Here is a 26,317-nt window from a genome sequence, read left to right on the forward strand (position 1 = left end):
AACCAATTGTTAGTACTTTACCTGACTGAATCTCGTAGCATCCGTGCAGATGTTGAGTGATGATGCCACTGGCTGCTTGCGTGTTCGTCTAGCCTACTTTATCTGCACAAGAAAACGGTCTCTTTCTTCATGCTCTCTGTCAACACTCTTAATTGGTCACTGAATTAATTGGACTCGCCAAAGACACTGCAAAAAGAGTTAGTTATTTTTTATTTTTTAATAAAATATTACGTACGACTAAAAAGGTGTGTGGCTTGTGTTTGAAGGTACATATTGTGCATTGTGTTATAATGTATTGCCGTTGCTATTTGGGTAAATATTAGAGACTTCCTCTTGTTAGTAATTGTAGATGACTGCGATATGAAACATGAATAGGTCCCTGTTTGTCTTATTGCCACAGAAATCATGCAGCACTCTTCCTGACAGAGCAGCCCAGACTTCAATACAACCTTAATGTTCAATGCTGGCTTTCTTACAGATGGGACCACCACACTGCCTCCCCTACACAATTAAACATATAAATCTGTGCAGAATTAAAACGACTCAACCAGTCCCATGCAGACACAACCCTTCCTCAACAGACACCTAACATGGCATCTTAGCACATTGCATGAAAGAGATCTTAACTGATAAACTTGCATTACCATTCACTGATTGTTAGTGACATGCCCAATATTCATGATGATTATTGAAGAATGAAAAAATACATATAGTGTAACCCCATTTTAAAGTTTTAAGGGGATTTAATTTGGAACCAGAGTATTTTTGCTAACCCTATTATTATCCATACGTCAAGGCATCAATACAATAATTTTCCGTTAGATAAGGACACATACGTTTCTATTTTTTGCTTCATACATGTATATAGAGTGTATATCTTATATAGTAAGAAAGGCCTTATATTGCCAGTTAAAGAACTCCCAAGAAGGCTTCAGAATGTAACGTTTTATGAGGTACTGACTTAAAATTTATAATTCTAACATTTTAGCTTCCAGTCCTCTGAGGTTGCGGAGAGTATGACTTCCGCTTCTGATCGGGCAAGCAGCCTGTAGCTGGCTTTTCTTGTTTCCCTCCGCCAGGGGGCGATACGATAACATTTCCTAGTAGTGTGCTTCAGGTTGGCATGCGAAGAAGTCCTGCATGAGTTCACCTTCAGGTATAGAGAACTAAAATAAGGTTTTGGAAAGGGATCAGTGGTTAACGCCATGAACGGATCTGTTCATAGCATGCCTAAAGTGGTGGACATTCAACTAAAAAGAGGACCTGCTGGTAAGTTATCTCTTCATATCATATTTTAGACAAATGAGACAGTAACGACAGCAGTCGACTCAGCAAGTTCACGGCCAACACCAGAGGGGCCTGTAGGTACACAGCAGTAGCCTACATTTCAGCTGGCTAACGAGGGCTAAGTGAGTTGAACTATTTTATACTATTTGGATATTTTCTTTTTGTTTGGTAATTTGTGTGTGGGTGTAGTTTAATTCATTCGACTACCCACAGTCTATACAAAAAATAGAAGTCACAGTTGCGTTAACTTAACTTTTTAGGAGTTTTGTGGACAGACACTAAGTTAGTGTCGGACCGGGACATTTTTCAATGGACAAATTGTCAGCTTGCTAGCCTGTTAGTGAGTGAATATGCTAGCTACGTGGACAAGACGACATGCGCAACATGGCAACCTTGATTGATTTACGTGTGCAATCATCCTAAAATAAACTAAATTTCAAATGTTTAGTTGAAGTGTGTAGTTAACAGAGATACTGAGCTAAAAACTGAACCGATTTGATGTAATAGTGGGTAGTTTTAGCCTTATTCTTCCAGGTATCGTTAACGTCAACTCTATATCCAACCCACGACCACAGCTGTGTCTCAACGACCGCCCTCTTGCCATCTAACGCTACACAAAATGACATTACATTGAACTGCTTACGTGCTGCTTTGTCAGCGAGATAATTATGTATTACTTGTGTGGTACCTTTGGTGACAAGAACAGCCACTCCCAAGTTGTGTTGCCTTTTCTTCGACAGACTAAGTAGGAGAAAACGAAACTAACTCAAATGGGTCTGTGTGGTTTTAGCATTTGAATTAACATTTGCATGACTGGATTGTAAATCTAGAGATACATTTGACCACAGGTTAACATTTGACTGATATTGACGTTTTGGGGAACATTTTCATATTACAATATGTATTTGACGTCTCTTGTCCTGCCACAATTCTTCATTACATAATGGAGGAGTTTCGAACTGGGCAGGGTCAGTATTGTACAGGGTTCATAGAACAGTTCACTGCGCTCTAATGCGATAAATGCTACATGCATCATCATCCGCGCTTCCTTTCCCCTCATGGCCTTTGTACCGCTGGATACATCACATTGGAATAAGCAGCTTCTTCCACTGCTCTATTTGCATATTGGTCTAATCTTTGCCTTCTATAATGCAAGGCACCTCTCGGCCATGGCCAGTGACCATTTAAGCCAATGAAACCAAAATAATTGACCTTGCAAAGAGAAGGTTGTTGTCCTTTTTTAAGTCAATATGAAAGGAATTCGCAGTCCCTTCACTTTCAAAAGCCTGGGAACGGATACAGCAGGATAAGTTCCCGAGATGGTCCAGATCTTGATATCGTGTGTTCATTATGGCCTCTCGCTCTTCTCTCCTTTTTGTCTTTCTCAACACTCTCGTCCATCTCTATCTCTTTCTCTCTGTTCTTTGTCCCCCAGGGCTCGGGTTCAATATAGTGGGTGGTTTGGACCAGCAGTATGTGTTGAATGACAGTGGGATCTACGTGGCCAAAATCAAAGAGAATGGCGCTGCTGCACTGGATGGACGGCTACAGGAAGGGGACAAAATACTGGCGGTAAAAAAAAAAAACAGGCACTCAGCAGAATGCGATTCATTTGAATTTATTAGTCACTGTTGCATCCAAGAGGGAAATGACAGATGTCAGATTATTTGCAACAGGTCACTTATTTTAGGTTTGCCGTGGTCAAATTAGATGACAATGATGACATAGTTGGACCTGGATTAATCCAAGTATTCCAACATTTCCCTACAGTTCAGGTAGTTTACATGCTCAAATGTTTCTAGGTCATTTTAAAGGGCTTGTCATTTGTTGGCCCAAACCTTGTACAGAAATCTTGACCCTTTGGGTCTTTTTGTGTGTGTGTTTGTGTGTGGTGCAGATTGAAGGGATAAACATTCTCCCTCTCTGCTGCTTATGCTAAGCCCTGAGAGTGCCCAGTGCCAGTTTCTCTCAGGGCAGGCACACATGTCACTCAGCTGGGCACTTTTAATGAGGCTGGTGCACCACTAGACTTTTTCATTCAGCTTTACTTACTAATAAAAATCATAGAACTGTTCAAAGCTGTATAAAATACACACACACACACACACACACACACACACACACACACACACACACACACACACACTTTCCCAACCCTTCTCTGTAGGTTAAAGGATGAAATGGGAAAGTTATCTTTTAGTATGTTTAGTATGTAACTTTTTTTTGTTTTGTTTTTAAGTTTAGTTCTGTTTGCTAGATGTGGTTGCTTTTTCATGATGAACGTTTTGGTAAAAATCCTAAATCTTTCCTTGCAGATAAATGGCAACCGGTTGGAGAACCTGTCCCATAGCGCGGCGGTGGAGCTCTTCCGGTCAGCTGGAGAGGACGTGCTTCTCCGTGTGCAGCAGAGAGTGAGTCACCACTGACTGGGGATCAGCTTTATCTAATTTCCCTTTTTCTTTCTCTTTTCTGACTAGAGTCAAGTAGGCAGTAGTTTGCAAAGTCCATAGCTGTAGAAATGAACAGGACACATGTCACTTAAGTGTACCAAAATAAAACCTTGGTGTGTGTTCTCAAATAGAGTTTCACTGGGTATACTTGCCACGATTGAGTCCAGATAATAGCAACAGATAATGCTTGCTGACCAAACTGTATTTTTTAAATCACTATCTCTGTATTTGCTTAATTCTGCACTAAAGTGGCATGTTATTGAATGCTCATTTGTGTCATGGTGTGTCATAGAAAGTACTTTCCATAGAACGTACTACTGTGTATCACTAGACCAAAATGGATCTTTTGCATCCACCCTAAAGGTAAATTCTCAGTGCATAATGTAGTTGTCCCTTGTGTGGCTCTTCACCAGTTCTATGTGCTGTGGAATGGCTTTAAGGTGACTGCCATGGATCTGTATGGTACTTGCCTGAAGCCTCTTTTCAGTTTTCCTTTTAACCACAACATAATTTGGAAGGGTTGGAAATCACCACACCTTCCAGAGGAATTCAAGGGAGCCATTAAGGCTGTTTTAAAATCAGGCAGCATCTTAACTCCGAGCAGAGGCTTCTGTGGCTGTAGATTGCAGTAGACACACTGGCTGTACTGGAACCAGTTATTCCAGTTAATTTTAATATAATCTTTAAGAACTGGGTGGAAATTCTAAAGCCTCATTAAAACAAATACAGGCATGTCAGAGGGTGACCTTTTTGTGTGCGTGCCTGTGTCTAGCAGTTGTGTTAAGTCCAGCAGTGCTAGTGAAGGCTCTATTAAAGAGATCAGGTTCAGTAAGTCCAGCAGTGCTAGTGAAAGGTCTATTAAAGAGATCAGGTTCTGTAAGTCCAGCAGTGCTAGTGAAGGGTCTATTAAAGAGATCAGGTTCTGTAAGTCCAGCAGTGCTAGTGAAGGGTCTATTAAAGAGATCAGGTTCTGGCCCGCCACTCATTGACATTGATAGTTGACCTCTACTGGGCCCTGATTCAAATATGATCTGGGCTTTCTTTGCTGATTGTTCAGGGGGTTCATATTTTCTTGCTGGTTTGTAATGAACTGAATTATTGTGTCAGTATATTTGTCATATAGCTGTTAAAGCAGTTATATCTCTTACAATAAAATATAATTATTCATTGTAATTCTTATTTTCTTCATGTGGACTCGTATTTGTCTCTTCCCCTCCCTTCTCTCTACTTCCCTTGCTCTTTACCCTATTTAACTTTTTCCCTCTCTCTCTCCCCCCCCCTCCTCCTCCTCAGCCCTCCCTCCAACAGAACGGCCCTGTGAGCTCCCGGCCTGAGAGTGAGGCGCCCGTCTCTTCATTGGGGATCCTCTTCGGCATGGCCGCAGCAGCCGCCGTCATCACCGTCGCCGTGGTCTACTTTAAGCGCTTCCCTCCCGGCCTGCGGAAGCCCATCTAAAAACACGCCTCCCATTTTAAGGACCAAACGTTGGGAGAATAGAGGGCCAAGAAAAGAAAAACACAAATTGAATTGAGGATAGGGACACAAGTCGGAAAACACACCCTGAAGATGCAAGCAAGCCATGTTTTCCTAAACAAATAAGCAAACGACACACACACAAAAAGTATGAATTGGCGTTAACATTGCTGCCATGATTTGCCATGTTGAGCTGGTGTTCCCCCTTTATTCTTGTGGGGGTTTTCTTTGACACTTTAAACCAAAGCTCTGAGTCTGTCTGTCCCAGCATTGCACAGGAGGAGGGAAGATTCAGCTGCCATGTTATCAGGAGACAGAAGTGATTGTGTCTCCAAACTGACCATGTAAAGCTATATGAGAGAGAGAGAGAGAGAGAGAGAGAGAGAGAGAGAGAGAGAGAGAGAGAGAGAGAGAGAGAGAGAGAGAGAGAGAGAGAGAGAGAGAGAGAGAGAGAGAGAGAGAGAGAGAGAGAGAGAGAGAGAGAGAGAGAGAGAGAGAGAGAGAGAGAGTTAGATGGACAGAGCGAGGGGGGAAAAAGATAAAGAAAGAGCTGAAGAAATACTGACCTATGAAGAGTTCCATTACTTGATCGCAAACAACACCCCCCCCCCCCCTCCCTCGTTGTCACTCCTCTCCTTTGCCAAGAGCAGAAACTCTGCCTTTTAAAACTCTTTAAGCCAGTGTCTAACTTTAAAACTCAACTTTTCCTCTTCGTTCATTCTCTCACCATGTTAGTCTTTTTCTTCTGCCCTCTCCTACTTTAATGCCAAAAATTAAATGGATAAGTGTAAATATCGTTCCAGGTATATATATTGAAATACTGTCACGTCACTCACTGGGAGAGTTTGGTGTCACATTGCTGTGGTGGCATGGTTTTTAAAACTGGTTTGTTTATTTGTTTGTTTATTTGTTTCTCTTTGTTCTGTTTTGAACTTTGTTGTTGTTTGCCGATTATGGCGTAGCCAAGGCAGAAAATCAACCAGTCTATGCAGCTGTTTAGTGCGCACCAGGCAGTCTGTCGATGTCTTCCTGCCTGGTCCTGAAAATGATGTTTTGGTTTTGCCCCCTCCACCTTTCCGCCCTGCCTTAGGTAAACACATCACTGGCCTCTATCTCTCCTTCTAGCTGACGCAGAAGTTCCTTTTAATATCAATCTTTGAGTTCAAACTCAAGGCCACATGTTAATGTGTTCTAGCCATCCATTTATATTTGGTCTTTCAAAAGGACACATGAAATTGAACTTTTTTTGTTTGTTTGTTTTTCTGTTTTGATGGAAAAGGGAAGTTTTAAGTGACTATCGGGTGGTAACGGTGAGATGGTAACTTGATTGTGAATGATTTCAAACACCTCAAGATTGCATCATTCTGTACTCCCACTGTTTGACATGTTATGCAGCAGCAGCTGCATGCTTCAAGCCCGTCACTGCCCCCTACTGACTTGGCTGTAGAATTGCACTATGCATTAAAAAAAGGGGTCTGTGGTGAAGAAGCATTGGAGAACCACAGGTGTTTTTCAGGATAAAGGACCACACTAGGTAAATAGATGTAATGGACTGCAGTCCAATGACCTAGAATGACCATAGTTTTGACCTTGCCTCTTACTCAGACACCCACGCAAGTACAACCGGCCCCCCTCTATACTTTTGAAAGAGCACTCAGTAGCTATGCCAGTAAAGAGACAATGTAAGTGGGAAAACACCCATTTTAAATCAGAAATGATTAGCATAACTAAGCCTTTTTTTGAACTATTTTTGTATCAGAGAATTATTGTTTGCCTGTACTGTATATGGAAAAAACGGTCGAAGTATGTACATGTATGTTTTTGAGAAATTCTTTGTTAATGTTATGCACTCTATTATGAAGATGCTCATGAGCCTTAAAGAGAGGGGTGTTCAGACACTAGTGTGTGTGTGTGTGTGTGAGTGTTTGTGTGCCCACCAGAAATGACAGTAAAATGTCCTACAAAAGCAAGTTGTACCTTGAAAAACACACTTTAAACCTAATATGGAACAGTCATTCCAAAAGCAGGTTATTGTTCTTCATATTAAGTCAACTTTGAAAGAAACGCAGGTATTTGTATAGAACAATGGATGTTGTTGTCATGGAGACACGTGATTGACACTTCATTGTTCTGCATTGAATAATGCAGTGATGGCTCCCATATTGGCCTGGCACACCACTGTGCATATGAGTAGCAGGACCGCTCAGATTCTCACAACAAGAATCCCCCCCCTCCTCTCTGGGTCCTGGAGTTGCTTCACCAGTCATGCAGCCGTATCAAGAGTGTTTTTGGCACTGAATTAACCCCAGTGAATGGAGCCATGTGTTTCTCTGTTGAGTGGGGGCACAGGTTGTTAAAGTGTGCTATTAACCAAACACACTATCCAACCCCCTTTTCTTTTCTTTTTTTAAAGGCCAACTGATTCTATCAGATACATGAATGGAGATAAAGTATGTAGCAGCCTTTCCTCACTATATGCCCGTGATGATTGTTTGTGTTTTGCTCTCTATTGGACATTCACAATCCTCAGAACAGGTTGTGGGAGGGCGTCTTTGAGAGCCGATCACATTTTCTCAAGAATCCCCCGTACATTGCATGGTTGCTGTGGTAACTGATAGTTGTCTCCACTGGTTTTCAGGAATGGGGAAATGTTCTTTCTGTATGCTTCCCTCCCTTATCTCTGATTCATCCATTCTTATAAAGATTGCATGTTCCAACCCCCTTCTCTAGTTGACCAGTTTGAGACACTTCATTTGCAGCTGTTTTGGCCAATAGACGTTCTCACATCGATTTACTACATGAAAGCAAACCAATGAGGATGAATGCACAGACCAATAGATTAGCTGCTGTGCATATCTCCGGTACTCAACTTTCCATACCTGCTGCCTTATACCCACCTGAAACCATAACCAAATCACTGCACTTACTAATTAAAGGGCTTCTGGCACAAGTTTGGACTTGGATTCCCTGTCTGGGTTTGTGTGGCTCTCTGTTTAAACCTCATGCAACAATGGAGAAATAATCAACAAATAGTTCACCATGTTTTTTTTACCAGATTTAGTTTATTTGAGTTTATTTTATTTATCTAACATAAACCTATTGTGTTATAGACAGAAGTGGTATTTGCGTCACATGAGTGTATTGCAGCCTGAATCTTCTAAATCAATGCTCTGTCAGTGAAGCCAATACTCGATCGCAGGGCATGATCTGAAGGTTGAAAGACAGTGAGTGTGAAAGCAAAGATGTGAGAGGGAGGAGAGAGAGTTTCCTCAGATGTGTCCTTTCCCTCAGCACATTTATTAAGCCCCATTCTATATTCACTGACCTTTGGATCCGCAGTCTGGATTTAGCCAGGCTAGGCCTGAGCTGTACCTCTGGCATCATTCTGCTCTAGATCAGGGCTCATCTACTGCTCCTCATCACATCACTACAAAGAGAACCTCTCTGGATCTGTGTTCCCACAGAATATTAGATAATAAGAACTGCCCTAGGATCAGTTGGCCTAAGCTCATTAGTTGCATAGGGATATCAAGAGGAAAACACAAGACGTTATCTCCATGAGATGATGTGCTTTGTGGATATGTGCCTGGATTGCTTTCACTGTTTTTTGTTTTGTTTTTTTCTGCTGTGGGTGCATTTGTGTCTGACATGCTGCATTCGATTGCCGTGTGATTTAGTCGGCCATAACAAGCTGCGGTGTACACTGATGGGAATCGGAGCCCGGAGGGGATGCCAGTGAAGGAGAGTTACTCTCCACGTCTGCGTATGAGGAAATCAATGACTTTGCCTTTAATGCGCCAGGATAACAACCTACTACAGCTGAGAGAGAAGCGAGAGGGAAGAAAAACAAGGCCAAAGGGAGACTCGGAGGAGTGCATCACCTCGCTATCACTCTGCAGAACACCAAGGCATAAGACATAAGAGATAATCATCACGTCTTACTGGTTGTTGGAGATAAGTTAGGGTGATAAAGGCTACGCCACAATCCTATTGTGCTTTAAAGGCTTATCAGTAAGGTTTAAAGGTGATGAAGCCCTGCACGCCACTTGTGTCTGCTTGGTTATAACAGTTTATCAGGTGATTGCAGCCATGAAACCCACAGAGAATGACAGTGTGTTTGTGTTCTAGAGCTTGACTCAACAATTTGACAACTCGCACTGTCAGACACACACACACACACACACACAAATACACATTGTTTCTCACACCCCACCCTCCTTTGTCTGTTCAGATTTCCTGGCTGCGGGCAGTTTTCCGTAGCAATGAGTGACACTAGCGGTTTGTGCAGCCTTCTCCCAGCAGTGCCTAATGCACTCACACTCACACTCTCACTCCCCTGTCTTTGCCTACCTCACCCTCCCTCCCACACACTTTAAGACAATCGCACAAATTGCCCGGTGTCTTCTATTATTAGCGTGGTGGGCGGTAAAAAATTGTTGGGCCTCAGCCTTCGTCTGCATTTGATTGGATGTTATCCCAAGTGACAGTGCACTCTGCAGTAAACGTGCGTCTGTTCACACAACTGCAACTGTCTGGAGCACTGGGCATGCCTTTACCGGGCAGGTTGAACCTTTCTAAGGGTGAATAAGGACAGAAGAAGAAGTCTGCACATAATGCAAAACAATAGGCAGGACACAGTAATAGTCATTATTGTCTTGGTTCTCAATTTGTGACCCAAACAGCTTTTCATGCACTTATGACCGCCACTGCGCACAGGCAGTCATATAGTATTCGTCAAAGTTGTTGTTCTTCTTTCTCTACCTTTTTTTCACTCAATTTTGGTCAGCAATATCTATATACTGTACTTAGACTTCACCAATCCAGGTGTGATATGGTTGTAGCCCCACATGGCTGATACAGAATAGAGTGTTTGGGTCCCTAGGTGTGCCTTTCCCTTGGTGCTAGTTCCCCCTAAAGTGGGGTTAGGTCAAAACACTTATAGTTAATAGTTCTTTTGCCAAATCTTTATGGCAAGCTGGCCTCTATGAGGCGTATTAGCTGAGCTCATTACAATTCATTTGTGGAGTGGCACCACCTAGTAAATAATCAATCACCGAGTGAAAAATCTAGCACTTTATTAGCCAATATCTTGTGATGTAAAGGTTCTTACTTCTAAATTTCACACCCTGGCCTGCATCACATTTCAAGGCTTAACTGAACTAGCACAATACTTTTGTTAACGTTGCAGTCCACAATAAAAAAATGTACTCTCCTGGTACCCGTTGCGTCAAACTCCCTAAAAACTCCCCATATTGAATTCAAGTCTTTATACTCGTTAGAGCCAAAGTCACTATCATACTGTCTTTAAACATCTCAAGCAGCTGAATGATCTTTCCACCAAAACAGTTGAGACCGGCATCATCAGTAGGCTACAATTTTAACGGTATTATCAATGTTTGGGTCTCTTTAGGGTGGTGCACAAATCACATCATTGTGTTGCGCCAGCTTGAGCTCCAGCTTCACATCTACGCCACATACGACATACCTGAATTTATCATACATTCACTTACCGCTTTCACTATTAAATTCTAAATTATCCCATATAGAACTCACATGTCCCCCCCCCCCTGACATATCTGACTTCTTCACCTGATAATATTACGTATCGTAATCCTAACGTAACATTTCTAAAATGAAAAAAAAACTTCAAAATCTTAGACCCAGAATGCAAATGGCTTTCTTTCAACTTTTGAAGCGGTCATATCATTCAACCTTTCGCTACTTGGGGCAGTTCACACAACTGCTTGGACCCCGATGATCGCTGCTTTCGGCTTTATTTTTTACTATGTGTAGTCTATCCTAGTAGTGTAGCCTATACCCCTGTCTGGTGATAAATATCGATACCTGTACCTGTTGTAGTCACACTCATCCTCATATTCACTAGACATGTCGCAAAACCGGGTAGGCTACTGCTTCACGCCCTATCAATTTACAGCCCACTCCAAAAAGCCTTTAGCCTATAGTTCCTTACGTTTTCACTCAGAATAATATACACAACAAACGTTTTAGTCTCTTGCTGCTAGAAACGTAGGCTAGTCGTTCCAGTTAACAGACTTTTCTTGGAACGGAAAATATCTTATTGTTGTTGTTATTTGTAAGTTGGTATTTCACTTAATTCTTGCTCATTCTCTCACTTTATGCGGCCGTCATATTACGCACCGCTATGCGGTAGCCTACGTCTAGTTCGGTATGCGTTCTCCTATGAGTGTCAGTGATTTTTTTCCTCACGTTCACGCGCATCTGTGTTGATTACGCCTCTCCCCGCCCCCACGCGCTGTTCACTGTGCTATGATGGAGGATGGATAGGGGGCTGCGAAATGATGCTGATGATGTAATCAAACCTCTCTCTCTCTCCCCTTCTCCCTCTCTCATGCAGAATCCGCGGACAACTAGCAGCACGGAGCAAGCCACCGGGCTCGGGTGATGTCAGCTGTTACCCGTCGTTGAGCCGTGTCGTTGTGGGAGGACCGAGGCCGAGTGGACAAACCCCTCCGAACGCAAGCAGGTGGTTGCGGCGGGACAGGCTACAAAATCGTTGGGCTCAGCGGTGTGTTTCACCGTCGCAACCCCGGGTCTGGCTGTCCTTGCCACACTCAGTTCGATGAGTATCCTACCCCAACCTGTCGCGAATGGCTGCAGCGAACTCAACTGCAGCAAGTTACGAACATGGATCCGATGACCGTCTCCAAATTTGCATTGCCTGCCCTTTACCAACTACAGCTTCGGCACTGACAGAAGCCCTCGGAATAAAATCCCCATGTGATTTGATCTGGTAAGAGAAGGCATCCGTTCGTTCCCTCGTCAAGCCTCCAACCGCTGGCTGGAGAAAGTGGGTGTTACGTGGCGGATCAGCGTCCGACTTTAGCACTCTCTTCACCAGATGTCGGACAGTTTTTTCGTTTTAGCTGGATCACTTTCATCGCTCTCCCACTTGAAACACAGCTTGCTCGGGTCCTCCAGGGTTGTAATAACGGCAGGCAAATAGACCATGACCTCTTACGGAATCAAATAACGGAACAGGTGAACCCAATCTACCCCAGCATCTTCCCAGTGCCTCAATTAGCATAGGGTCTATAGAGATTTGGTTGTTTGTAGTTAGTGTGTTTTGTTCCCTTTAGCTCTAGTTGAGCTGCTGTTCGTGGTTTTAAATCTTAAGTGGCCGAGCCATTATCGCCAGCCAGAAGGCCTTACATGTGCCTGGTTTTGTTATCCGGCTAGGAAACCAATGACCACTGCTGTCCTGCGAACGCTTCTCTAAATCCCAGCTTGCCTTTCCCCATTTCTCTACCTCTCCACGTTTTGGTCCCTTTATAGAATAACCTGAATATGAGCGTTGTTGTAAGACCTCGGCACCTTTAACTGAATGAACGAATAATTCATCAGAGCACATTACTAAGTGACAGCAGCGCAGCGGGAGTGTATGTTGAAGACTGCCCGATGTGTTATCCCCATGTTCATTCGTTGCCTTGATTAAACGGAATACCGTTACGGGTACGCCTTTGGTGCGTGCAAGGTGCTGCTGCTAACCCTAGTGCTATCCCGGGAGCAATAAAGAACGTGTTTGAAGAGGGATCCGGACGCTTCGCCTTTTCACTCAGGAGCAAATAATGGCCAATGAACCGGTCATCCTCAACGTGTATGACATGGTAAGACGATCTCCAGGATGTTTCTCCTCTTTAAGCATTTTTCTCTGTTTCAGTCTTCTACTTTACAGAAGTCCCTCACTTCCACAACATATGAAGTAATAATACAACAAAGCACTTTAGCTAGGCTTGCTTCACAGTAAACAGTGGTGGTGATCAGACTATTAGCTCACTGGTCTGTGGTTAGCCTTATGTAGGCCATCAGATCCTATTTATTCTTTGTCAGTGGGATCATTATTTATGTGACATAGTCAATCAGCGATTTAATTACCCCAGCTCTAAATTCTTACCCAAAATACAGTACATCTTAGCCAAGGTACAGCTATTACCAAGCTGTTGTAATGCACCTCTAACCCATTCTTTAGCAAATGCAATTCTTTGTATGTATGTTTGCTGTTACAGTGTTTTAGATAGCAGCTTGTCAAAGAGAGATTATATTTTGCAGGTGGAGAGTAGGCTATACAGTTTCTTTTGTATAGATTATAGTTTCAGCATTGGACTCTTGAAAGTTATCTTCCATGAGGTCAAAGTTGAAGAAATCTTGTTGTTGTTGTTGTTGTTGTTTTAATACTGCAGATTTCAGTATTCTGCTCTGGGCAGGACAGCAGTCATTCACTGGAGATGGTACCAGCCACTGGCCTAGCACACAATCAGTCCAGTGTGTTAGCAAACTTATCCTTTCACCTCTCCTTGTTTCTCTTTGGTTTAGTGAGTTTAGCCTTGCTAGTAGTGCTCTCATAGCTATCTCAGACACACACAAAGGTTTCTGTTTTTCCCATCTCAATTTCATTGATTACGATGAAGTTGTAAAGAGTTGCTGCAATTGATATGGGCACACACATTGAAGTCTTTGCAAATCTGGTTTACATTAAATACAAGAAGAGCAGGAAGAAGAAGTTTCACATTTTGTTGAAAGTTGCTATGAAGCACATATAGAGTATTATCTCCATGCCACTGAATAAATGGTATCTACTGTATGTTTTACACTCCTTTGAATCATTATGTAATAACTGCCTCAGAAAGAGAAACATTCCGTTTTACAGGAGGCTGTTTATGATTGGTCTTCCATTATTAATGGGGTTTCCATGCAGTGTAGTTTGCTGCCAAAGATTTCATTCACAAAGAGAGTCTAAAGCACATGAAAGACTGCATTTCTTCAAGGCTGCATCAGCGCCTTCTGTGCCTTAAGCAGCTGACTCTGGATCAGCCAGTGCCCTGTCAGATCAGGGCCAGATCCAGTTGATATCTGGACAGTATTTGTTATGTGGTAGAGCGGTAGAGTGATAGACTCAACTGGTTTGAAATCAGTGAACGAATGAGTCGTGCTGTCATGCATTTTTAAAAACATGCTCTTTCAGCTTGTGCTGTGGTGGGCAAATAGATTCACCAGCTCTCAGGGATGAGATCACACTTATAAGACACACACGCACACACACATACAGTACATGAAGCATAGGTCCACAGTGGTTCCAGAGAGTGATCCACTTGTAAATTCTTGACTGGTGACTCACCCAGGACACATGCCCAGCTTTATGTGGCACCTCAGCTCTCTCACACACACACACACATACACACACACACACACACACACACACACACACACACACACACACACACACTTTTAGTTAGAAATGTCCATATTTTACTTGAAAATAGGCGCTATAAGAATGTGTTATCCTGTTAGTGCTTTTTATAGCAAGGCCCAGCCAGAAAGTCTGTCCTAGACATTGTGTGTGTGTGTGTGTGTGTGTGTGTGTGTGTGTGTGTGTGTGTGTGTGTGTGTGTGTGTGTGTGTGTGTGTGTGAGAATGTATAACAGCAGTCACATGGCTGGTCTTTGCATCATTCTGACTGTCAGACACTGCACAGTTCAGCTCACATGCAGGAGCTAATCCAGCTTCCAAAAGTCACTCTGACAAGTTGGATTTCTTTTGGAATTAAATACAAAACTCTCTCTCCTTCCCCTTCTCCCTCCCTCCCTCTCTCCCTCTCTCTCCATCTCCCTGTGTGTGTGTGTGTGTGTGTGTGTGTGTGTGTGTGTCTATTTCTGATTAAGGCTTGTGAGCATACATTTCACAAAAATGTGGCATTTCAGTCACAGCCCAACACGAATTACACACACACACACACACACACACACACACACACACCCCTGATGTAGAAGCGTTCCCGTTCATTCAGGCAGACAGGTGTCGGTAAGGTCACCCCCTCCGCCATTCTTTCATGGCTGGCTGCACCCACAGTGTGCTGCGCCTGAAAAACAAAAAACATGAACTTATCACATATGCATAGAAATTAAAGCACATAGACACACACGCACACACACACAGACACACAAACATGCACACAGAGCTATAAAATACACTGCTGTTCCAGTAACTGATTCATTTATGTGCCACAGCACGGAGGGGGATGAACATGTCACACATATGTGTCTGTGTGTGTGTGTGTGTGTGTGTGTGTGTGTGTGTGTGTGTGTGTGTGTGTGTGTGTGTGTGTGTGTGATGGAGCACACCCTTGAGACATACATTGTAATGGGGGAGCGTGCGTGTGTGTGTGTTTGGTAGAGGAAATACCCCCTAGATGTCATCATGATGGTGGGGGGTTGTCATCTGGCCAGCCCCCAGAGCTTCTCTTCGCAACCTGAACACCTGGTGCTCAACTGTACACACCCCCTCATCAACTAAATAGGGTACAGTCAGCCAGATATGTATTGATATGAATTTGGATAGTATACACTGGGATAGGAGGGAGTGTGTGCCTGTGCCATATTCACAGTGCTTTTGTGAGCCCAGATACTAACATGCTGGGAGGCATGGAGGCAGCGAAGCGTCAAATCTAAGCTTGGACACCGTGGGTGTTTGTCAGTGTGTGTGTGTGTCTGCTCATGCAATCCTGCTCATATTTTGCAATAAAGAAAAGAGAATTTACTGAAGAATGGCTGTCCAACTTTTGGAGTTTTGGAAACACAAGCGCTCTAGCTGCATGAGGAAAGCTCATGTCAGATACAGGCATATAGGAACCTTAAAAAAAAAAAAAAGCGGGTCCACTTGCAACTCCTCAACCTTGCTACAATGGCAAGCTAGGTGTAGCTAAATGTTTCAGAGTCAAAAGCCCTTTAATCTCATCCCTTGCCCTCATGCAAAAATATTATCTGCTGTGATGTGTGTTAAATTAGGGCTCATTTAGTGCAGTTTTTGATATATGCTACTGGTAGAGACCGTTTGGGTTTGTTCCTCATGATATGGAGCATTCATCTTGTGAGCCAATCTAATTTTAACCTGTACGTGCTGTTGTGTTTTCTGATTGGTCGACCATGTGTCCTTGCAGTAGGTGGCCTGTGAAGGTTCTCTGCATGGCTTCATACAGGGGAATAAAATGAGCCAGAACATAACAAGAAGAGGAAGTATGTGTGTGTGTGATTAGTGTGTGTGTGCCTAACATGTGCCGAATATAGATTTACTGAGGTTAATGCCTTCTTTAAGAAGCAGTCTTCTGCAAGAGACCCTCCTACCCAAGGCTTTGATTGACAGCTGTGATGTACCTTACATGCTTTAATGGTCTGCTTCCCCCGGCTGCACATGGCCCTGTCTCCTACAGCTGTCAGAGACTCACTGGAGGTTTTCTGTGAGGGTGCTGTTGGATCGTTTCATGATAACGTATGTCATGATTAACGTAACTGTTGTTATCATAAGCTTGCTCTTAACACATAGACAAACTAAAGCCTACTGTTTACTGAGAGGGCAAACAAAAGGCACAATACAAAATACTGTATGCTTTGCGACTTTGGTAAATAAAAAGTCACTAGCTATTTTTGTTTGTTTATTTTTGTGTTGTCTTTATGATGGCACAAAATGTACAGATTCTGTAACAATGGCTGGGGGTTGGTGTCTAATTCTCCACATGGGTCGCTGAGAGGCTGAGTGCATCGGTGTGTGTGTGTGGTTGTGTGTGTGCGTGTGAATATTAAGCAGCAGTACCAGTAATGTACTGCATTTTTAATGAGAGACCAGCTGCTGTCACGACTTTTAACCTCCTCTCTCAGGAGTAGGAGGCCCAGACTGTGTGTGTGTGTGTGTGTGTGTGTGTGTGTGTGTGTGTGTGTACCATTAAGATAGAGAGGAGAGAGAGTGAGTGGAGGTTGAGCCTGGTTTGAAAGATTTAATGTGTGTGTGTGTATATATATATATATATACATACCCCCCATTTTGGGCCTTTGCTTCTCTTTTTTTTCTTGCTCCTGCTGTTAAAGACATAAATGCAGAATTTACCATGACAACACAGCCAAGGTTTTCATGGGCCATTTTATAATTGAGATGTCAGGGTTTTGGTAAATGGTCTCGATAGTGACGAGCTGTTTTGGCTCTTAAAATATTTGCTTGTTTGGGTGACTTTCAAATTGACATAATGTTCATTCATGGCGTGTGCACAGGATTTTATTTCCAACTGAAGGTAATGAAAGGGGTCACCGACCTTTTTCCACACGTGGTTTCCATGGCAACCTCTCATGGCACCTTGTCACTGAGCAAAAGGAATGATTAACATGCACTTTCTATGGGGACATCCATGGGAGTGATGGGAGTGTGTATGCAAAGTGCCAGGGTCAGAGAGTGTGTTGTTTGGTTTTAGGACTCTGGAATGTGTTTGATTAAAAGTCAGCTGTGCACAAAACTAGTGTCAACTAGACGCACACATACACACTCACACAAACTGCCACATTCACTCTGAGGTAAGAGCGGCATAGGAAAAGCCTCGGACAATCAGATTAAAATCTCAGATCTGAACCACTCATCTTGGATAACCTGTTGTTGACATGAAGCCTAATCCTTTCAACGGCATTGTGATAATACCATAAGTCTGCTTTATTTTCCCAAGGATTTTATGCTGGCTAGTAAAAGAAGAACCTCTTATCCATATATTGCTTATCCATAGCCATATACTAGCAATCCCCTAACCTTCACCTTCTGAGGGGTTTCCATGTCACGCCATATGGCTTGTACACAGTACACAGAGACCTCCCTCTCAGCTGCTGCACTTTGAAATTTGCTCAGGTATATTATTTGCCATGAAGGTTGTGAGAAATGTGTTGCCTACACGCTGTGTGCGTATACACATTAGATTAAATTATTAATGATCTTAGTGACTCCCTATTCAGACTAAATGGATTTCATTTTAATGGCAGAACTTGTGCCTCCTCTCATGACCTGGTCTAAATGTTACTGTCTCATGTACTGTACAGATCCCAAACATAATCTCTGCTGATCGCTCATAGGGAGACAAGAGGACTGTCTATAGGAGCCATATATACCTTTTTTGTCTGCTTCGGTTGCGTGCATATGCTTACAATGCAAAACCTGGCTGGTCTGCTGTCCTATTGATTTTTTCTCTTTCTCTTGTTCCCCCCCCCCTCCATATCTACAAGTCCTCAAGGGTACAGACACAAACACACACACACACACACACACACACACACAGAAACACATAAGCACAAAGCCAGACATACCCTCTTCCTTTGTGCTGTCAGAACCTATTGCCATATTCTGAGAGAGAAAAAGAGAGAGAGCGCAAGAGAGAGAGATTGCCTCACGGACAGAGAAAGGACAGTGAGAGAAAGATGAGATGAATCGGAAGTGTTCAAGGAACTCAGTATGAGTGATAACTGAAACAGGGCATCTTTTTTTCTCTTTCATTCTCTTTCTGTCTCTCTATCACTCTCCCCCTCTCTGTAATTAATCACTGTGGATGTTCTGATTTAATCAGCCGCACACTCCCACTGAGACGAGTCTCTCTGAAATCAGGCACAACAACTCCCTGTGAGTTCCACAGACCCCACCCAAACCTGGCTCCAACCCCCTCCAGCCCCACTCCAAAGGGGGAGGGGGGGGGGGGGGGGCACGCTTTTGTCCCTGCTGGAGAGCCCTCCCCAGTCCCAAGAATAATTTCAAATCCTCAAATGCTTCCGGATAGTCAGAAACCTCAAACGCTTCACGTTGAAGCCCCATGCAGCTGCACATATGGTGGGTAAATGGTGTCATAATTGGACAGCTCTTGTATAATATAGGCTAATAATGATACCTTGAATGTAGTGTAAAAAGCTCTTTCTGTATTCTGCTCTAGACCAGGACCATAATGGAGTGGATTATTAAACACACACCACTTTGACAACATTTGCTGCTGAGCAGCTATACTTGAAAGATAATTTATTTTGCAGTCCCCATATCCGGGTTGCTCACTAAAGGATTTATTGTCATCTGTAGGAGAGAGAAAGAGTCGCTTCTCACCCAAAATGCAGCGGCCTCTGAGAACACTCTGGCGCTGCTTTGGCTCAGACATGGTGCCTCAGAAATACAGTGACTTATTGCCTCTGCTCCTGTTTCTACAGAGAAAAATGGTTGTCTTTCCCTCTCCTGTAACCTGATGCTGGCCATCTCATGTTATAAATGGCAAGCAGGCTAACTGCCGCTGTGATGTATGGCACCCAGCTCAGGTCTCAGAGGCTGTGGTGAAAATAAAGGGGCCGCCACAAATTCCTCCGAAACTGCTGCTGTTTAAAGGGAGGTTTGTGTTTGTCTGTGCTGCAGCAGTCTGTGGTATGAAATGCTGTCTATAGCTTATGCTATCTATAGCTTATCCATCATAGTGCCACGTGCAGACAAATACATGTGCACACACATGTGCAATGACACACAGCGTCTTCATCACGCAGTGCCTTTCACATAGAGCTCTAGTTGTGTTGCTTGTATGTATTTCTATCTGAAGGCAAGTTGATGGCTTTACTCCCATTATCATCCCCCACTAAATCCCACACACCCAGGATGGGCACACACACACACACACACACACACACAGAGAGAGAGAGAGAGAAATATGTGTACAGGACACACTCACTCTGACAGCGTCAATATCCTCTCTGTAATATAAAGCCTTATCCATTTATCAGTTGCTTCTGAGCTGCTGACGAGCAAAAGTGCTATTACATTACACATACACACACACACACACACACACACACACACAGGCATAAACTTAACCAGAGAAACCCAGTCTTTATCAAGATTTATGAGTCTCTCACGTGTACACTCAGCCAATAACCTGATCTGAAAATTGAGTGTGTGTGTAGGAGAGGGGGGATGGGTGGTCAATGGATGTGGGTGTGTGCATATGTGTTTGGGGATGTGTGTTAGTATATTTGAATGTGTGTACGTGTGCTTGTACATGTATTCATTCTTTATTTTGTGCCATACTTTGCTTTTACAATGATAGTCACGCTTAAAATTAGGGCAGTATTTGTGGCCAAACCGTCCATGTTTTGTTGACTACTATGCAGTATTTGCCAGTTGCAGCTCAGTTTTCGACATTTAAACACTATGAATATTTTTCAGATTCCTGGCAGTATTTATGTTGGATCACACTTTCTCTCTCTCTCTCATAAAGTCTTCCCCTGTTTCTCATTATCTCCCTCCTCCAGTACTGGATCAATGAGTACACCGCCACTCTGGGGATTGGAGTCTTCCACTCAGGAATTGAGATCTATGGCAGAGGTAAGACACAGAACCGGATCCTTCCGTCCAACCATCATATAATAAGTATTGTAAAGAAGTACAGTAGGATTTGCATGAACTGCCTGAATTGTGTTGAAATCAGACTTAAATTGGTATATGTCTCCATAGTTGTGTCGCTGTGCCAAATTGTGGTTTTTGCTCTGCAATTAACAAAAGAGGGTTCGGCTCTTATTACAGCCTTGGGATTCGAAACTGAACTGCAACGGCACATGAGATACCAGAGCGAACTGGTTTCTGGTCAAATCAATAAGGCGTGTAGTCAGTGTTGGGCTGACAGAACAGTGCAACCCGAACCATCCATCTTCATGGATAAAGCGATGTCCAGAACTGAGGGGGTTTGGGCTCGGTCCAAGTGTGCTCCTCTGTGGTGCCGGTGCTTTCAGCGCAACGTCAGCACAAATGTTTTTGTTTCGGCACGGGAACATTCAGTCCCACCACTGCAGTAGCTGGCCTGGCTCCATAAGGAGGGAAGCACCAGAGTTCCTCTCTTTAAATTTGTGTTGAATGGAAGCACAGGTGCTTTGTGTATACTTTTATTCTTATACTCTCAACAAGGCTTTCTCATTAATCATTTTCAATGTTGCAAACATGCCTGCAACAGCCACATTGTCAAAATAATTGTCTTTTGTCCCAGTAGCACTTCTAAGTTGGTGATCTGGTGTGACAGTCTGTCTGTGCGCAAGGCTGTGTGCTCGTGAGAGTCAGGTTTTTGGGGAGCCATGATTGTGTCGTGTTCCCTCACATTGACTGTTGAATCACCACTCATTGACTCACCGCTCACTGACTCAAAACAGATAGAGAGAGAGAGAGAGAGAGAGAGAGAGAGAGAGAGAGAGAGAGAGAGAGAGAGAGAGAGAGAGAGAGAGAGAGAGAGAGAGAGAGAGAGAGAGAGAGAGAGAGAGAGAGAGAGAGAGAGAGAGAGAGAGAGAGAGAGAGAGAGAGAGAGAGAGAGAGAGAATATCACTGTGGCAACTGGTGCAGACAGGCTGCCCGGGCTGTGTGTGTGTGTGTGTGTGTGTGTGTGTGTGAGAGAGAGAGTTTCTATATACTTACTTCCAGGAAAAGACGTAGGGTTGCAGCATTCGCGGAGAGAGTGATGATAAAATATGGTCTCCCTGTCATGCTCATCCTCATGAGATTGTGTGTGTCTGTGTAAGTGTCCATGTTTGTCTCCGCGTGTGTGTGCGCCAGACACTAATTTATGCTACGAAAGTGTCAGCCTGGCACACGTCACTTCACTTGGCACAATGCAGAAAGGGGTTTGTGGAGGGATACAAAGGTTTGATGGCATCATTCCTGATACTGGGATCTGAAAGATAACAAAAATGTGTCACAAGAGACAAAAATAAATTGATGATGCACACTGTACATCCCACTTTTAATCATCAAATCATTTCCTATCTAAAAATGTTTCCTTAAATGTGAGGCAGTGGAGTTTGTATTTGCCTGGTTCTTGTGTGCCATGTATTTAATTCATCTTGTGGCTAATCCTTTAGGTCAGTTTTCCAAATCTGTGGTACAGATATAACTTTTTAAGTTAACATGTCAGAATATGAATTGTTACATCTTCTCACTGGAGTGTGACTAACTGTCTTCTGTCTATTGGTTGGCCAGAGTTTGCATATGGTGGCCATCCGTATCCTTTCAGTGGAATCTTCGAAATCACCCCTGGAAATGCCTCTGAGCTCGGAGAGACCTTCAAATTCAAGTGAGTGTGTCATTAAACACACACACAGAGAACACACACGCATTATGCATTATCTCTCTCTCTCTCTATCACACACATAAGCACACACTCACAAAACACAACACACACACACAAAATAATTATTGCCTTGACCAGGAGCTGAACTTTCAATGGAAAGGTATAACAGAGGATGAGACACTTTAAAGGTCAATGCCTTGTGTTGACTGTGGTAATAGATCTTGGACTAAGGTTACAGTCTCTGTAAGTGTAGTATTTATCAACATAATCAAGTACTCTCTCTCTCTCTCTCATTCTGACACATACATCCTCACATATCCACTAACATGCGAACACAAAAATGCCCACGAAAACAACTGGTCAACAGTGAACCGTCAGAGGAAGCTCAAGCTCAAAATACTAACAATAAGCTGCATACTGTATATATTCCTTTCATCCAATTAATAGTTTAAGTTAGTCTTCGGTGTAGAACATATAAAACCACTTAGTTGTTATTACAGAGATAGATACACTCAAGCACACTTGCTTCCTGTCCCCAAAGGGAGTCGATTGCACTGGGCACAACAGACTTCACAGAAGAGGACATTGACAAGATCATGGAGGAGTTGGGAAAGGAGTTCAAAGGCAATGCCTACCACCTGATGCACAAGAACTGCAATCACTTTTCCTCCTCCTTGTCAGAGGTGAGTCCTGCATTCACACTTCTTTGTTAGCACATCACAGGTCGTCATGGAAAATGAAAGACACGACAACTGGATTGTAAGCTGTTTTTTAAGTATACTGTATATGCAGGAAACCGAACACGGAGTCCAATCTTGCAACCATTAAGGAAAATCAGAGTCATGTACAGTTAAAACAAAAGTCAGGTGCCCAGTGATTGCAAGAGGGATGCTGGACAGAGGGGAGGTTAAAGCACAGGATATTCCAAGACCTTGATAATCAGACATCCTAAATCCTTGAACAGCGATACACAGCAGAGGCCAAGAAACAGAGAAATGTGACCAGAAAACGTGTGACATATGATTATGTTTCTCAGTGGAGAAAAATATATTTACAAGTATGGAAGAATCTTTAGAGTAAAGAAGACTATTAAATTGACTTTATCAGGTTAAAAGAAAATGAATACGGCAAAGTATTCATAATCTCATCCTCTTTATGTAAGCCTTTATCTTATTGTGAAATGCTCGGCTGTGTTACTTCTACAAAGTTTTCCGGAGCCATAACATGAGCTATTAAGGTGTTGCCATGACATTATGGATGAAATGTGACAACTGATAATGTAGTCACATCCAGTGTGTCTACAGTGTAACATATCAAAATGCCCTCCATTGATAACAAAGACGAGAATGGTGTCAAATGGATGTGTGTAGTACCTTTCACAATTAAAAGCAGTCTCCATTTCTAAAGTAAATATTTCATAATTACAACACATTTCTAAAAATAAATACAATTCATAATGAGTAATGATAGTGATTATTTAAATACTGACTGAGAACATCATGCTATTGTTCACCATTGTTCACATGGTGATTATTACATGTTGCATACTTTCACATACCGGTAGTCTTTGATTATTACATGTTGCATACTTTCACATAGTCTTTTACAGTAAAGAGTCAATGCAATTATCAATATACGCACTGTGGGAACCTCTGCAATATTTATTCCAATGACTGGAATGATAAAAGCTTTGTGTGTGTGTTTGTATACGTGTGTGTTTCCCAGCTGCTGTGCGGCCATGAGATCCCCCGCTGGGTGAACCGTCTGGCCTACTTCAGCTCCTGTATCCCCTTCCTCCAGAGCTGCCTGCCCAAGGAGTGGCTGACACCGGCTGCCCTCCAGAGTCACATCAGCATGGGCCTCCACAAGGATGAGCCTGCCGAGTCCAGCGACGAAGACTCCCCCTCGACCACTGGGGCCTCGGGAGGTCCTGCCGGGTCCTCTCACAGCTGCCGTCACACCCGAGTCTGACTCTGGGCAGACCACGCAGCTAAAGCACTGAACCCTGCTGTTTCCCTTTGGGGCTAGTTGCGCCCCCCGCAGGCCTGGATGACCAACTAACCTCACCTCTCTCCAAAGATGGAGAGAATACAACAGAGAGAAACAGAGAGAGGGAGAGGAGGGAGACATAGAGAGGAGGGGTCCTGCTCTGAAAACGGAGCCAGCAGGGATTACAAATGATACTCAATTTATCTCCTCAGCTACAATCCCTCCCTTCTTAGAAATTGTTTCCTTTTTTCACCCTTTCAGAGGAACTAGCCTTTCTGCCAAGCCATTTTTTAACTGTTCCTCTTTTATGGGACAAAAAGATCCCTCCTCTTTTTAAAGGATGGACAGCGAAGACTGACCAATGCCAATCTTCTGTTTTTGTATGCCTCCGCCATCTTAGATTAAAATGGTAATTTACTATGTTGTCCGCCTGGTCCTGCACCAAGAGCTCAGTTTCCCTTCGTAGAATAGGTGTCTTCCTGAGATGGGGATTCAGATTTGCTCATTACCTTTTGTCTGTCAGTTGATGTTTCTTTTTGAAAGAAATGTTGGTCAAGACAACATCTCCCACCCAGGTGTTGGCCCTCTGCTGTTACTACAGGTAAATACAGGCTAATAGCAGTCCTCAGAGTTGGTTTAAATATGCACTGGTCAATCAGAAGTTCATAAATAAACAATGTGGCAAGTGTGAATGGATCACCTTCTGCAGATGTCCTCAAAAAGATGTCGTCCAACCAGAACCTGTCAACAAATGTCATAAACTTGCATAGTAGGAAAACTATTTTGTTTCATGTCTTAAGTTTGTGTCGATTTTGTTGTAATTTCCACTGTGAGTTATTTTGAGAGCATACTCATGCTTGGCTTTTTTCTTTATTTCCAACAGGGCAGATATCTAATGAGTTGTACCGATGAATATTACATTTATAAAGGATTGGGGTTTAGATGAAGCCCTGATATGAGGAGACACACACACACACACACACACACACAAACACATACACGTACACGTACACTTACACACATTGGGTTCTTGCTATGGAAATTCAGCCATAAACCCCTCAGTTGTTGATTCACAGGCTCACAGTCGAACAGTTGCCTGCCTGTATTCAAATGGCCCATCTGAACAATGATTGGAGTTGTGCAGTTGATTGGCGGGGGAAGGGAGACTGGAAGAAGGGTGGAGTGCAGGATGGTGAAACTTGGGGGTATCTGTTGTAAAGTATTTCACAAAGGCTGTAAGAAGTGGACAGGCCAAACCATTGACTCCCACGTTAACGGCCACTTATTTTTTTTGCTGCCTGTGCCTGCTCCTATGTTTTCTGAGGTAATGGCAATGGGGGTTGGGTGACAGGGTCATCAGGCAACAATGATTTACTTTCACACCAGTGTTGGATTTACCAGCGGCTGTTTCTGTGTATGTTTTTCATATCTGTTTTACCAGTTAAAGTTTTGGGCTGAAGCAGCAAGAATGCATCATGCTCTTGTTAATGTGTCTCACCTCTGTATAGTGTGGCGACAAATGCTTGCCATACCATGCTTAAGTGTTTCAAAGGATGATTTTGTAAAAACAATCATTCCCTGTTACTTTTTGTTTCTGTTACAGTTCCACTCTGTCCATGTGGCGGTGCTGCTAATGTAGGTGCATATACACGATCTCCATCTACACACACAAAGCTAATGTTTCTATAAGGCTGTATTTCCAGACCCACAATGTGTGCGTGTGTGTGTGTGCGCGCATGTGGTACTCCTCCACACAGGGCTTTTTACACTTCCAGCCCCCTCTCAGGTCCTCAGAGTACAGTCACATGGTTTTCAGTGGTGTGCCACAGGTGTTCAGTTTCCATGACAATGACAACAGCAACAAAATATGTATGGAACTTGTGAATATTTGTGCATACTTATTCCTCCTTCAAGACTTCCTTTACATGTGCAGCATCATGAAATCATGGTAGTAGACATCTTATTTGACCCCTATTTCCCCCCGATTCACTATTAATTCATTGTTTCGGAAGGACTTTTGAAAGGCCAGTGTCCTGAATTCCCCTCACAAAAAGTCCTTTGCGACTTTCGAATGAAGTTATAGCTACCAGTATGTGTTTTTTTGTGTCATTTTCAACCTTGATTGGTATTTCCTTTTCTGACTTGTAATGCCACACATTTTAAGAAAGAATGTTTAAAGAATAAAGACATAATTCGATTTTTTTCAGGC

The 26,317-nt window shown here is 43.1% G+C and overlaps 2 protein-coding genes across 2 annotated transcripts; both read left to right on the forward strand.

The window, feature by feature from the left end:
• Positions 1-1,075: 1,075 nt before the first annotated feature.
• On the forward strand, positions 1,076-5,633 carry LOC105890991 (synaptojanin 2 binding protein). The gene is made up of 4 exons (XM_012817123.3): positions 1,076-1,269; positions 2,723-2,859; positions 3,603-3,698; positions 5,031-5,633. Exons 1-4 carry the CDS (start codon positions 1,206-1,208, stop codon positions 5,190-5,192), a joined length of 459 nt encoding a protein of 152 aa, XP_012672577.1. The 5' UTR covers positions 1,076-1,205; the 3' UTR covers positions 5,193-5,633.
• Positions 5,634-5,678: 45 nt separating this feature from the next.
• Positions 5,679-26,305, forward strand: LOC105890990 (deubiquitinase DESI2). The gene is made up of 5 exons (XM_012817122.3): positions 5,679-12,856; positions 20,321-20,393; positions 22,029-22,122; positions 22,661-22,802; positions 23,845-26,305. The coding sequence occupies exons 1-5, from the start codon at positions 12,818-12,820 to the stop codon at positions 24,088-24,090; spliced, it is 594 nt and encodes a 197-aa protein (XP_012672576.1). The 5' UTR covers positions 5,679-12,817; the 3' UTR covers positions 24,091-26,305.
• Positions 26,306-26,317: the final 12 nt, after the last annotated feature.

This window comes from Clupea harengus, chromosome 14 (genome assembly GCF_900700415.2).
Source record: "Clupea harengus chromosome 14, Ch_v2.0.2, whole genome shotgun sequence".
Classification (NCBI taxonomy): domain Eukaryota; kingdom Metazoa; phylum Chordata; class Actinopteri; order Clupeiformes; family Clupeidae; genus Clupea; species Clupea harengus.

Coding starts and splice junctions, on each gene's coding strand:
- LOC105890990 (XM_012817122.3), top strand. CDS start 12,818: ATGGCCAATGAACCGGTCATCCTCAACGTGTATGACATG. Junction 20,394..22,028: donor AATTGAGATCTATGGCAGAG/GTAAGACACAGA, acceptor TTGGTTGGCCAG/AGTTTGCATATGGTGGCCAT. Junction 22,803..23,844: donor TTTCCTCCTCCTTGTCAGAG/GTGAGTCCTGCA, acceptor TGTGTTTCCCAG/CTGCTGTGCGGCCATGAGAT.
- LOC105890991 (XM_012817123.3), top strand. CDS start 1,206: ATGAACGGATCTGTTCATAGCATGCCTAAAGTGGTGGACATTCAACTA. Junction 2,860..3,602: donor AAGGGGACAAAATACTGGCG/GTAAAAAAAAAA, acceptor CTTTCCTTGCAG/ATAAATGGCAACCGGTTGGA. Junction 3,699..5,030: donor TTCTCCGTGTGCAGCAGAGA/GTGAGTCACCAC, acceptor CCTCCTCCTCAG/CCCTCCCTCCAACAGAACGG.